The sequence below is a fragment of the Eschrichtius robustus genome, chromosome 21 (assembly GCF_028021215.1).
Source record: "Eschrichtius robustus isolate mEscRob2 chromosome 21, mEscRob2.pri, whole genome shotgun sequence".
In the NCBI taxonomy this organism is placed as follows: Eukaryota; Metazoa; Chordata; class Mammalia; order Artiodactyla; family Eschrichtiidae; genus Eschrichtius; species Eschrichtius robustus.
In genome coordinates this window covers 25,998,794-26,012,883 of record NC_090844.1, presented here as the reverse complement: position 1 = coordinate 26,012,883, position 14,090 = coordinate 25,998,794, and the positions used below count along the sequence as shown (strand labels likewise).

Genomic DNA, 14,090 nt, shown 5'->3' with positions numbered 1-14,090 from the left:
TCAAAAATCATAGCTGTCAAAGATTTTCTTTCCAACAAGATCTCGTAATAAGCTTTAACGCTTTTCTGAAAGATTATATTACCAAAAAAAAAGATACAATAAAATTATAATGCCAATTTGCTGAGAACTAGAAGACGATTAGCTTGGGGGAAACAGAATATTCATTCATGGGTTGCTGCTTTAATAACTGTTGGAGGAAGACAACATTTCACTTTAAGATTAGAAAAATATATAACAAGTATTTCTTTCCGGATTGGGCTTAGAATTTAATGAAAAGCTGTGTGGGTGAAAAAAATTCCAGTTGTTGGCACAATACCAAAATGGAACAAATGAACAGCACTTAGGCAATAGCACTTTTTGTATAGGACGTGGGAGGGCCACAGAAGAGCTGAAATTAACACGCGGAAAATAACTGCACTGGTTCCTAAGAGGTATTCAGAAACTATCATATATACTCACTCAGCTTGTAAATCTTTGCAGAGGCTACGGTGAAAAATGATCATGTTTCATTATTATAATTAAAATAGAGTGGCCTCAGATGCTTTTCTAAAGAAGTAAAAAAGAGGAAACATAGATAATCTGGGTACAATTGTTTAAAAAGGAGAAGCATTTAAGGGACTATAATTTTAAGTGTTTTTTTCAAGTGATTTATTAAAACATAATTAGGTTGTATGTCTATGACTAGGACAGAATAACAGGATTACCCATATAATAAATGCACCTCATATTTTACAGATTATAATTCTCAGCTTCTGGTATTTTCTATTTTCATAGAGAAAATCTTACAGGAAACTATAAAATTTGGTCATCCCCCATGTACACACTGCTATATTTAAAAAGGATAACCAACAAGGACCTACTGTATAGCACAGGGAACTCTGCTCAATGTTTATGCGGCCGCCTGGATGGGAGGGGAGTCTGGGGGAGAATGGATACATGTATACGTATGGCGGAGTCGCCTTGCTGTGCCCCTGAAACTATCACAACACTGTTAATCGGCTCTACTCCAATATAAAATAAAAAGTTAAAAAAAAAATTTGGTCATCCCCATTCACTATCATAAATATGGGGAGGGAGGAATGTCTGGGCTATATTCACAGCAAGTTGGCAGAACCAAAGTCTAAAACTGACCCATTTTAATTCTTTGCTATAGTTATGTTGAGTTGAATATACTGGTGATCAAAAAGTGAATCTTTAATTTTAAAACAATAAACACTGAGAGTCATAAAATCCTTCCGACCTGAAAGAAATGATTTTTTTTCTATATACTCTTTCATTTTTATCTTGCTTTAAAGCTTTGAAAAGATTCTTACTTATTAACTTTATCTTGGCTTATAACTATTAACCTATAACTATGAAAGGGATATTTAGTCATTGAAATTAGAATTTTACTCTTGTGATTCCTAGTCTTTTATTCACTACAAAAGTAATAAAGTATAAAAGCATAAGATACTATAAGGATAATAAAAGTAATAATAAAATAAAATAATAATAATAAAATAAATAAAAGACTATAGCTACTTTTATAAGTTGTCTGTTTTCATTGTTAAAATCGGCTACACAACCAGCAAAACTTGTCTTCTCTGCTTCTACTCTATTAAAAGGAGAGATTTTGAGGGCGAAAAAGCAGATCTGGGAGGTACTTGCTTACAGCCCTGAGGTCCCACGAGACATTCTACACATAGCCCGTGTCTAGGTCAGCACAGGGAACAGCAGAACATTTCTACCAAAATGGCATTTCTGTTTGGTGTTATGATTTTAAAATATATGTCCTTTAAGATGCATTTTATTACTTACAAACAGTGAAGGCTTTCTTAGAAAAGGGACTTAAATATTTGCATACTATTTATATGATGTAAAAGGGAATTGGCCTTCTTAATGATTTCTTGTGCCTTTTTTCTCATTTTGCTAATTGCTCTTTCTATTAGCTCAACTGTCTCTCTGACAAACTTGTTCTTCTTTGTCAACATTTGGGTCACAAACTAGTAATATTCTGGAGCCGGAGATGATTGTTATGATGATATGTTTTTTTTTTCTCATTTAGGACAAGCACTGCTACTTTAGAACAGCTCTTAAGTCAACTGCAAAATAAATGTGTATTTTTCACCGCATATTTAAATATCTTTTACCACATCAAATTATTTGAGTCCATGGACCACACAGAGCCTAAATATCAAGCGTAGACTAAAAATGCATGGCACAATAAACACGTGCTTTTTAATGAGACCTACTAATTCTAACTGCAAGGTTTAAATATTTAATGTAACCTTACTGACAACATCTTTGTTTAATTCTGTCTGTTGAGAGAGAATAACTGTGATACTTCTTAATGGTTCACTAACTCCTTCAGGTCATTGGAGAGAGTGCCATTCTAAATACATCTATAAATAACTGTAGTACATGAAAGAACACTCTGCCTTCTCCATGCAATGATGCTACACACACTAAATGCATTTCCAAACAAATGCAAGTTGCTGGTTTTTCATTAGCGAGATCGACCTAAATTCCATTTTTAAAAAGGAGTTATAAAAGAATAAGCTAATGCCAAGTGTAACAGACGTGTCAGTAAAGAATCTTCTGCCCTTCTGCTTCTTTTATTGTCCTATTCGTTTTGCAGGTGACCACTGGGGTAAAAAGGAACATCATCTTACAGCTTCATCCATACATTGGATGGACACGTAGGTATCCAAAGTTCCAGACCTCTACGATATTTGCACATCTCTCTTAGGTAACAACGAGGAAAACCACGAGGAAAGCAACTTTATAAATATGAAGGCAAAAAAAAAAAAAAAAAAAAAAAATCCCACCTTGAAAAAAGCAAAATACCATTCTGGATATAACAGAGAAGATGATAAATGGTATGAACTTTTCACAACACTTTAAAAATAAAACAGCATTATTCAAAGGATGCAACGAAATTGGAAAAAGCAGCAACAATACATCATGAGACATGGAATCATCTAAAAGAAGCAGTCATGGACATAAGCCACACAGAGGATTTCTTTTCTTACTTGCACAAGTATCTTGAGGGGTTTGAAAGGTCTTTCACCATGAAGCACTCGCCTCCATTCACACAGAAAGTTTTCTCCTTCTCTGCACACTTGACAAGATGGCTTGTCCCAGTGGTAGATGTAGATGTGGCTGGATAAAAAATAAAGAAGGGGAAAGGTTTATACCCATCTTTCCCTCTTCTAAGCAGCCTTTAATCTTAAATTCTCTTAAAAGGAAGAGTTCATATAAGATACGGCGTACTCCACTAAACTTTCAGGCTTAATAAACAACAGCAAAGACGTTAAGTACTTTCTGGGTGTAATTAAATATAATAAAATTATAAAAGGGTAATTATAGTTAATTAATTTAATTATAATTAAATAGGCAACAGGTTCAACATTTCTTATAACTAATACTTTATCTTCTAAGGAAGTTGGAAAAGAGAACATCTATTGTCATTAAGAAAAATATATTTTCCAGGAAGGCTCAAAAATAATGACATAAATTCATATCAGTGCAGCTGAATGTAGATATCAATTTTTAATGGCAACTCATTGATAAAATTATTTTATTTTGAAATTATGTGTTATATGTGTATGGACTTGATAGTTTTTAGACATAATGTATAGCAAAGAAAAATACAAGGTGGCTTATTTGTTCCTAATGAAAAAAATATTATTAATTGAGTATGTATTAATGTATAGATCAGGGGGCATTCTGTTCAAAATTTCCATTCTATTCTAATTTCTACTCAGAAGAATTATTATTGAATGTCTGATTGCCATCACGCTTTTGAAGAAATGCAAAGACAGTCTAACATTGCTGCAAATGTAGAATAAAGCACTGCAAAATTCATCCATTCTGAAGTAGGAGTAGAAACAAGTTTTAATTTTGGTTTGCAACATCTTCATGTGATAAATCTGATTATTCACTTGCCTTCAAACTTCACAGTTATTGGAAAGTCAGGCTGACACTGATTGCTCCACCATTAGGTGCAGGGATTAAATGAAGCCAAAGTCCTGAGACTGTAAGAGCGTTTAGTCTCAGAACTTCTCCCCACTTACAGTATTGGGAGCACCTTAAACACTGCTCAGTCTCAACCCCAAACAGTCTAACTTACAACATAATGTTTATCACTGACATTATCAGGATGAAATGTAAAACCAATGTGTCCAGCCAATGAAGATTTTATTTACTCTCCCGGGGTAGGGAGAGTCCATCTTCAGACATAAGTTCTTCTCATCGATTATCTGACTCATTCTTAGTGACGTTTAATTCTTTGTCTTCCTTATCAATTTCTATTTTACAATTTGCATGTGAAACTCAGATGCCCTTGCTTATTTTATTTGACCTGTCGTATTTTTCCATTTTCTCCTGCCTTTCTTTTTCGTTTCCTTCACAAGCGCACATTTTGCTTTGACATTTAACCGAATTGTGACCCTAACTCTGCTTGATTTTTACTCTACCTGATTGAAATACTCAGCATCTGATTATTCAGTTTCTAAATGACTCGAGGCCTTTCTTGTCTCTTATTCTCCTGTCTAAGGCATGTTTGGGACCATTTCTCTGTTCTCACCATGGCTTTCAGGAGGAACAGCAAAGGACAGTCAAAATGATTTGCCCTTTGGAGACAGATCTGGTTCAAATCCCATCTTCTACTAGCTTTGTGTCCTTGAGCAAGTCACCTAACCATCCAGATGGTCAATTTTCCCATTTAGAAAACAGGGTAAGGGCACTCTTACAGGACTCTTATAGAGATAAAAGGAATTGGCACAAAACTGGCATCTGATGAATAATAGCAGGTATGATTACTGAACAAGTAGGGAAGAATCTTAATTTTGGTATCTATCAATCGGATGTAAAATTTGATAACAGAAATCTGAAGATTTCAAAGAGGCATGCTTTTCTTGAATCATTACTATGGGTAATTAAGAACTGGGTCAATTTTCAAATTATTCCAACACAAAGTCCTTTTCAGAATGCATTTCCAGATGTCCAGCTCAGGTCTACAAACCCAACCAAAAGAACCAGGGAGAGTGAGGAGAGAGGTGATTTTACCCTCTGCCAGCAGCTACACTTTTACCATCTTTATCAGGAAGAGAGGAAACATAACTTGCATCCTTTGGTCTATAAAATCATAGAGTAGACAATTTCTACACATCACTTAGCATAGATTTTAACATAATATTATATCTTAATATGAAAAACTGTTTACTTAGGTGCTATGGATATTTTAATCCATGGCAACCGCTTTTAAAAAAATATTAGGAGGGAGTTTGTCTTAAATGTTGAAGGTTTTGTGCTTAGGAGTTTCAACTGCTGACAAGGATCTATGGGATGACAAATTGGGCAGAGTATTTTTGCCGAGGGGACCACCTGCAGTGTTCTGTCACCATCATTCCTGCAAGGGAGCTCTGAGCCTCAAGCAGACCCCAGTGGTCCCTGAATCCCTGACAGGCTGCTAAGAATTACCCCTCATCCAAACTGGGCAGCAAACACTGCAGCAGGCTCTTTCAGAACAAATGCTGAGGCTTTTATTAAAAACAACAAAATCAACCCCCTCCTCACCAAAGCAGACCCTCCATATTAATTGCAAACTTACAATGAAAATTAGCTGTGACAGAAACAAGAGACAGAAACATCATACCTATTCCTTGGATTTTCTGATCTTGCGTTATCAAATAAGTAGGATTAAGAAATGTGGGTTAAAACTAGAAACAATCTTTTTTTTTCAGTCCTTTAAAAGTATTTTTCTTGACATGATTATCCTTTGAATTATCCTGCAGCTCTGAGTTATGGCACATTCATTTGAAAAATTCTTAGATCATGACTTGACACTAGGAATGGGATAGTTGATAATAAAATAATTCTTGGAGAAAATGAAGTAGCAACTCTCTTACGTGTCATGGACTATCCTGCTTAGCGCTTTTATCCTTCAGTAGCAGCGAGAACAAAAATGATCATGGAATTGCAAAGCAGCAGGTAACTCCCAGGTGACACAAAGTGTGGACCAACTGGGTACAGCTGTTCTGAACCAACAGCCAAACACAGGAATAAGTTGTAATTGTCAGAAGAACCTGGGATCTGGATGGTGATATATGCACCTTTCAGATTTTTGCCAAGTTTCCTTATATTCTCCTTAGTTGACTGCAGCGCAGTCAGCCCTAAGCAGATCTATAAATTTTGCAGTGATATCCTTTCTCTTTGGCCTATTGTATTTTGGCCTTAGCTGTATTGCTAAGTCAGTTTCCATTTGGTAATTCTGCCAGAAATTAATGAAACAGACAAAGCAGGTTCTCAAACCAAACTGTGGAAACAGCATTCTTTCTGGGGGAGCTGGCAGGAGTTTATCAGGGGTAAAGCTAACAGTTTTGCCAACAGAATGTGCTTTTGATATATAAAAGATGACCTTCATAGCTGTTCCTGGAAGAAGGTGACATAGATCTCACTCATTCGGTCCTTAATAAACACTGCTTCCCTCGGCTTTGTAACTAGTTTGTCATAATCTGGGAGTCTGTCAACTTCTAGTAAGTGCTAACTGGACAGCAATTAGGAACACTGATAAATGTGACTTCATTACTTTTACGTTTGTCATTTATATGAACGTTTTATCCCAAACACGCTTTCCTTGGGATGTTACCAATTACAAAATTATAAGGAAGAAAGTATAAGTACAGCAGTTAACTTGTTACCAGAGAATTTCTTCTGTGTGTTTTACTCTCCACCCCGTCTGTCTTGGTAGCATAGATCAGGACTAGGGACCATTCTGGGGAAGTCTGAACAGTCCTCTGACTTAGCCAAGGATTTGGACACTAAGATTACCATTTAAAGATTCCCCAAATCCTGCACCAGGAAATAGGATTCCTTCCTTTCTAGCCTCCCCTCCCTTCCCTAACCCTTCTCCTCCCTCCCACCCTCCTTCCCTCCCTCCCTTCTTTTTTCCTTCCTTTCACAGTTCTTTAATGACCGCCTATTATATGCGAGGCATAATAATAACAACTAAAGTTACTGGGGTTGAAAATTGTAAGACTGTAAACAATTCTCCCTAAAAGGAGATCTTTATAGATGAAATGTAGTGAAATGACCCTGGAGTTAGCTGAGAAGAATCAGGGGGCCAAGGCACAATTTTGCCAATTACTAGTGGTGGGACTCTGGTCCAGCTACCTGCCTCAGTATACTCAGCTGTAAAAATGAGGTATCGCAGGGTTGCTGCAAAGTTTGATAAAACACTTTGTCAGTTGCAAAACTGCACACAAATAGAGGATATGTTTCCATTACTAACGGCGTAAATATGGAACAAAGAGAAGCAAAAACATTTCTGTCCAGACACTGTAAGTACATATAATCAAGCCTCGAATGTTGTTTCTTAGCAAATTATTCTTCTACAAAATGTGAAGAGATGGTCTGATTTGGAGGGGTAACCACTGAATGATTGCAAAGCATCAAGTAAATATCAATAATTTACTCTATTTAACTTTTTCAAAACCACTGTCAATAACTTATACCCATTCAATTGGCTTACAAAATAAAACTGAAGAACAATCTGAGTTAAAAGAAAAAGAAGCTATCTTAAATGTGTAATTATTTTCAACTTTCCAGATCCACACAATTCTCCAATATTTCTTAAAAAAATTTTTTTTATTGAAGTATAGTTGATTTACAATATCATGTAAGTTTCAGGTGTAATTCTCTAATATTTCTGACCGAGTTTCCAAGTTACATGAATTCATTGTAGTTATAATCTTGTGTGTTATTGTAACAGTTTAAAAACTCTAAAATATTTAAAAATAGTATGATGTCCATAGAATATGGGCCATAGTATAAACTTTGTTTATAACTCAACCTTTTGGAAATCACGTACTATTGCACACTTTAGTAAATACACAGAATAAAACTTTGAGGAGTAATTAAGTGTTCTCTGCTCATTACTCAATATTTTCCCATGGAATCACACAGTATTTCCTATAGAATGCCAGCCTTTTTCTGCTCAGAGACAGGCTAAAAAGAAAATAATGCTGGAAAGGATGGTTCCCTTTCTTGCTTGTGTTAAGTGGTGTTTTCTTTATCAGTGAAGTAGACAGCACTAACAGACCAGGGCCATTACACAAATGCAAACTACTGATAAGAAGCCAGTCTCTTCTTCTTTGACAATTAGCAGGAATTAGTATGAGTGTATAGTGTTTACCCCAAGAAGCAATCATTAGCTCCTATCTTCCCTGAGCGAATGAGCCCTGATTAGGAGTTTTTAGGACAATTCTTAACGATTTACTCGCAGAAGATTAAATCACTCTCTGCAGTTTTCTCAATAACATATACAAATATTAACAATTTTTATATTCTAACATGAAACTGTCAATCGCTACAAAGTTGTAGGTTTTTTTTAAAAATCCTTACCTGTGATATCTTCCATGGCTATGTATTTAGAAATCTGCATGCATTCTTACTCTTTGATCTCCCAGTTTAAAAAAAAAAAATCTGAAATTATTATTCTTGCTCAGAATATAGCTCCTCAGCAATTATGTACCAGAGCACTTTGAACTTCTACTGGGAAGAAATGCTTATGTGGTTCCTGAAAATGACGCTCTGGCTCAGAAGCTGAGCAGGAAAAAGCCGTGCCACCTAATGCAGCTTCTATAGATGCCAACGGATGGACGGGGGAGGCATTAGTTTTCCAAAGGAAAATCCAGAGCCAGACTCAGAACCACTAAAGCATCACCATTCTGGGTTGGCATTTTTTTGCAAGTAGTAATTCAATCCGTTGCTGAATAGCAAATAGGTACTTGAGAAAAAAATGATAGGAGACGATCAAAGAAACCCATCCTGACTTGGAGGTTCCCAGAGCCCATCTCCTTGGCCTCTCCTCTACTGAACTCCGCTATAGAAACAAACAGGGAAGCCAGGGAAGAACCATCACGAGACCAGAAATGGAACCAGAACTTTCTAAAGTAGAATTAGGGCATCTCAATTCATGGACCTCAGGACTTGGTAATATGGTAGATTACCTACAAGGTGAGAGTCTGTCCAAAGAATAAGCCGACACCAAGGGCTGATGGAGGTTAACTGGTTTAAGTAGTGAACTTGAGCTTTGGCATCATAACACACATAGAATGGTGGACCAAAAAGAATCTTCACATATTGTATAATTTATCCCATATTGAAAAAGAGGATACAGATCATCTCAAAAGAACAGTTCTGCAGTCTTTCATCAAATACCTCCGGCTAAAAATTCACAAAAGTGTACAGGCTGCCCAAGGTCACATAAGTGAATTTGGACATGCTTGTTTTCCGTTTTCTGACATGTACAGTGGGGCTGAAGTAGGTTAATAGGATTGCCTTTAGATCCCTCCCTCCCTTACAAGCTCTCAGGGCAGACCCTAATATTTTTTCTTCTTCTTCAGCAGAATGAAAAGTGACCCTTGGGTGTTTCTCCTCATAAAACAAAATTCTAATTTTTGTTGTAACACTGAGCTCATTTGTAGCTAAACAGAAAGCAGATCCTAAGTTCCCAGCAGTTGCTGAGCAAATGCTTTGGTGTCATTAGATAGTCTTCTCCTTAGAAAAATAAAAATTGTCAACAAAGGTTATTTTTCAAACACAGAAGTGGCTGTTTTTTTTTTTTTCTTTTTTTCTGACAGCACATTTCACTCATGACACAGTGTAATCATTCTAGTCTACTACTTCTTAGAGCAACATGTCAATGGCATAAATGCCTTCTAGGATGTCTTAGCTTTTCTAAAGAAGAAGGAGTCTCCTCCCACAGTGGATGGCTGGCCGGGTGGTTACAAGAAAGCTACATCTTCTTCCTTACAAAGACAATAATCTTCTCTTAGCTAAGAAGCCAGCTCCAGAAATACAGTTCTGCTATATATTTTCTACTAATCACTGACAGTTTTATCTGAGTATAAAATTTCCATAGCCAGAAGTCAACGAACTTTCAAGCTGTTCCTTGAATCTTTTCCTATCAACACCTATTCTAAAGGAATAAGATCCATCTAGCTTACAAAGCAAATATTAGCAGTCAGTTGACTGGCTTAATTTGATATATTTATAGATCTCATCAGGCTAAAGGTAGAAGGGGCACATTCTTTACTGTATTCTGCATATTTTACCAGTATCAATTTGGTTGGGAGAAGGTCATGTCAATGTAGAAAATGTTAACCTGTCATTTTCCAAATTAGTCAAAAGTTTGGAGCATCAAACAGAACACATCAAAACAAAGGGAACGGCCAATAGGGAGAGAAGATGGCGGAAGAGTAAGACGCGGAGATCACCTTCCTTCCCACAGATACAGTAGAAATACATCTACACGTGGAACTGCTCCTACAGAACACCCACTGAACGCTGGCAGAAAACGTCCGACCTCCAAAAAGGCAAGAAACTCCCCCCGTACTTGGGTAGGGCAAAAGAAAAAAGAAATAACAGAGACAAAAGAATAGGGACGGCACCTGCACCAGTGGGAGGGAGCTGTGAAGGAGGAAAGATTTCCACGCACTAGGAAGCCCCTTCGCGGGCAGAGACTGCGGGTGGCAGAGGGGGGAAGCTTCGGAGCCACGGAGGAGAGCGCAGCCACAGGGGTGCGGAGGGCAAAGCGGAGAGGCTCCCGCACGGAGGAGCGGTGCCGACCAGCACTCACCAGCCCGAGAGGCTTGTCTGCTCCCCCGCCGGGGCGGGCGGGGCTGGGAGCTGAGGCTCGGCTTCGGTCGGATCGCAGGGAGAGGACTGGGGCTGGCGGCGTGAACACAGCCTGAAGGGGTTAGCGCACCACAGCTAGCCGGGAGGGAGTCCGAGAAAAAGTCTGCAGCTGCCGAAGAGGCAAGAGACTTTTTCTTCCCTCTTTGTTTCCTGGTGCGTGAGGAGAGGGGATTCAGAGCGCCGCCTAAACGAACTTCAGAGACGGGCGCGAGCCGCAGCTAACAGCGCGGATCCCACAGCAACAGGGGCGCAGAGGAAAAAGCGGAGAGACTCCCGCACAGAGGCTCGGCGCCGAGCAGCGCTCACCAGCCCGAGAGGCTTGTCTGCTCCCCCGCCGGGGCGGGCCGGGCTGGGAGCTGAGGCTCGGGCTTCGGTCGGATCGCAGGGAGAGGACTGGGGCTGGCGGCGTGAACACAGCCTGAAGGGGTTAGCGCACCACAGCTGGCTGGGAGGGAGACCGGGAAAAGGTCTGCAGCTGCCGAAGAGGCAAGAGGCTTTTTCTTGCCTCTTTGTTTCGCTGCGCGCAAGGAGAGGGGATTCAGAGCGCCGCCTAAACGAACTCCAGAGAAGGGCGCGAGCCGCGGCCATCAGCGCGGACCCCAGAGACGGGCGTGAGACGCTGGGGCTGCTGCTGCCGCTTCCAAAAAGCCTGTGTGTGAGCACAGGTCACTCTCCACACCGCCCCTCCCGGGAGCCTGTGCAGCCCGCCACTGCCAGGGTCCCATGATCCGGGGACAACTTCCCCGGGAGAACGCACCGCCCACCTCAGGCTGGTGCAACGTCACGCCGGCCTCTGACGCCGCAGGCTCGCCCCGCCTCCTCCGTACCCCTCCCTCCCCGCGGCCTGAGTGAGCCAGCGCCCCCGAAGCAGCGGCTCCTTTAACCCCGTCCTGTCTGGGCGGGGAATAGACGCCCTCAGGCGACCTACACGCAGAGGCGGGTCCAAATCCAAAGCTGAACCCCAGGAGCTGTGTGAACAGGGAAGAGAAGGGGAAATCTCTCCCAGCAGCCTCAGAAGCAGCGGATTAAAACTCCACAAACAACTTGATGTGCCTGCATCTGTTGAATACCTGAATAGACAACGAATCATCCCAAATTCAGGAGGTGGACTTTCAGAGCAGGATATATTAATTTTTCCCCTGTTCCTTTTTTTTTGTGAGTGTATATGTATATGCTTCTGGGTGAGATTTTGTCTGTATAGCTTTGCTTTACTATAGCTTTATTTTACTTCACTATATTATAGCCTCTTTCTTTCTTTCTTTCTTTCTATTTTTTCTCCCTTTTACTCTGAGCCGTGTGGACGAAAGGCTCTTGGTGCTCCAGCCAGGCATCAGGGCCGTGCCTCTGAGGTGGGAGAGCCAACTTCAGGACACTGGTCCACAAGAGACCTCCCAGCTCCACGTAATACCAAACGGTAAAAATCTCTCAGAGATCTCCATCTCAGCATCAAGACCCAGCATCACTCAACGACCAGCAAGCTACGGTGCTGAACACCCTATGCCAAACAACTAGCAAGACAGGAACACAGCCCCATCCATTAGCAGAGAGGCTGCCTAAAATCATAATAAGGCCACAGACACCCCAAAATACACCACCAGACGTGGATGTGCCCACCAGAAAGACAAGATCCAGCCTCATCCACCAGAGCTCAGGCACTAGTTCCCTACACCAGGAAGCCTACACAACCCACTGAACCAACCTTAGCCACTGGGGACAGATACCAAAAACAACGGGAACTACAAACCTGCAGTCTGTGAAAAGGAGACCCCAAACACAGTAAGATAAGCAAAATGAGACGACAGAAAAACACACAGCAGATGAAGGAGCAGGGTCAAAACACACCAGACTTAACAAATGAAGAGGAAATAGGTAGTCTATCTGAAAAAGAATTCAGAATAATGATAGTAAGGATGATCCAAAATCTTGGAAATAGAATAGACAAAATGCAAGAAACATTTAACAAGGACGTAGAAGAACTAAAGAGGAACCAAGCAATGATGAAAAACACAATAAATGAAATTAAAAATACTCTAGATGGGATCAATAGCAGAATAACTGAGGCAGAAGAAAGGATATGTGACCTGGAAGATAAAATGGTGGAAATAACTACTACAGAGCAGGATAAAGAAAAAAGAATGAAAAGAAATGAGGACAGTCTCAGAGACCTCTGGGACAACATTAAACGCACCAACATTCGAATTATAGGGGTCCCAGAAGAAGAAGAGAAAAAGAAAGGGACTGAGAAAATATTTGAAGAGATTATAGTTGAAAACTTCCCTAATATGGGAAAGGAAATAGTTAATCAAGTCCTGGAAGCACAGAGAGTCCCATACAGGATAAACCCAAGGAGAAACACGCCAAGACACATATTAATCAAACTGTCAAAAATTAAATATAAGGAAAACATATTAAAGGCAGCAAGGGAAAAACAACAAATAACACACAAGGGAATCCCCATAAGGTTAACATCTGATCTTTCAGCAGAAACTCTGCAAGCCAGAAGGGAGTGGCAGGATATACTTAAAGTGATGAAGGAGAAAAACCTACAACCAAGATTACTCTACCCAGCAAGGATCTCATTCAGATTCGATGGAGAAATTAAAACCTTTACAGACAAGCAAAAGCTGAGAGAGTTCAGCACCACCAAACCAGCTTTACAACAAATGCTAAAGGAACTTCTCTAGGCAAGAAACACAAGAGAAGGAAAACACCTACAATAACAAACCCAAAACATTTAAGAAAATGGGAATAGGAACATACATATCGATAATTACCTTGAATGTAAATGGATTAAATGCTCCCACCAAAAGACACAGGCTGGCTGAATGGATACAAAAACAAGACCCATATATATGCTGTCTACAAGAGACCCACTTCAGACCTAGAGACACATACAGACTGAAAGTGAGGGGATGGAAAAAGATATTCCATGCAAATGGAAATCAAAAGAAAGCTGGAGTAGCAATTCTCATATCAGACAAAATAGACTTTAAAATAAAGACTATTACAAGAGACAAAGAAGGACACTATATAATGATCAAGGGATCGATCCAAGAGGAAGCTATAACAATTGTAAATATTTATGCACCCAACACAGGAGCACCTCAATACATAAGGCAAATACTAACAGCCATAAAAGGGGAAATCGACAGCAACACAATCATAGTAGGGGACTTTAACACCCCACTTTCACCAATGGACAGATCACCCAAAATGAAAATAAATAAGGAAACACAAGCTTTAAATGATACATTAAACAAGATGGACTTAATTGATATTTATAGGACATTCTACCCAAAAACAACAGAATACACATTTTCCTCAAGTGCTCATGGAACATTCTCCAGGATAGATCATATCTTGGGTCATAAATCAAGCCTTGGTAAATTTAAGAAAATTGAAATCGT

The 14,090-nt window shown here is 39.6% G+C and overlaps 1 protein-coding gene across 14 annotated transcripts in view; it reads right to left on the bottom strand.

The window, feature by feature from the left end:
• The window catches only part of NRG1 (neuregulin 1), a 1,032,063-nt gene that overhangs the window by 29,516 nt on the left and 988,457 nt on the right, over positions 1 to 14,090 (bottom strand). For all 14 annotated transcript variants that reach the window (XM_068531892.1, XM_068531883.1, XM_068531882.1 and 11 more), the window contains one exon: positions 3,012 to 3,141. In XM_068531892.1, coding sequence (XP_068387993.1) covers positions 3,012 to 3,141 — 130 coding nt within the window. The remainder of the gene's footprint in view (positions 1 to 3,011; positions 3,142 to 14,090) is intronic.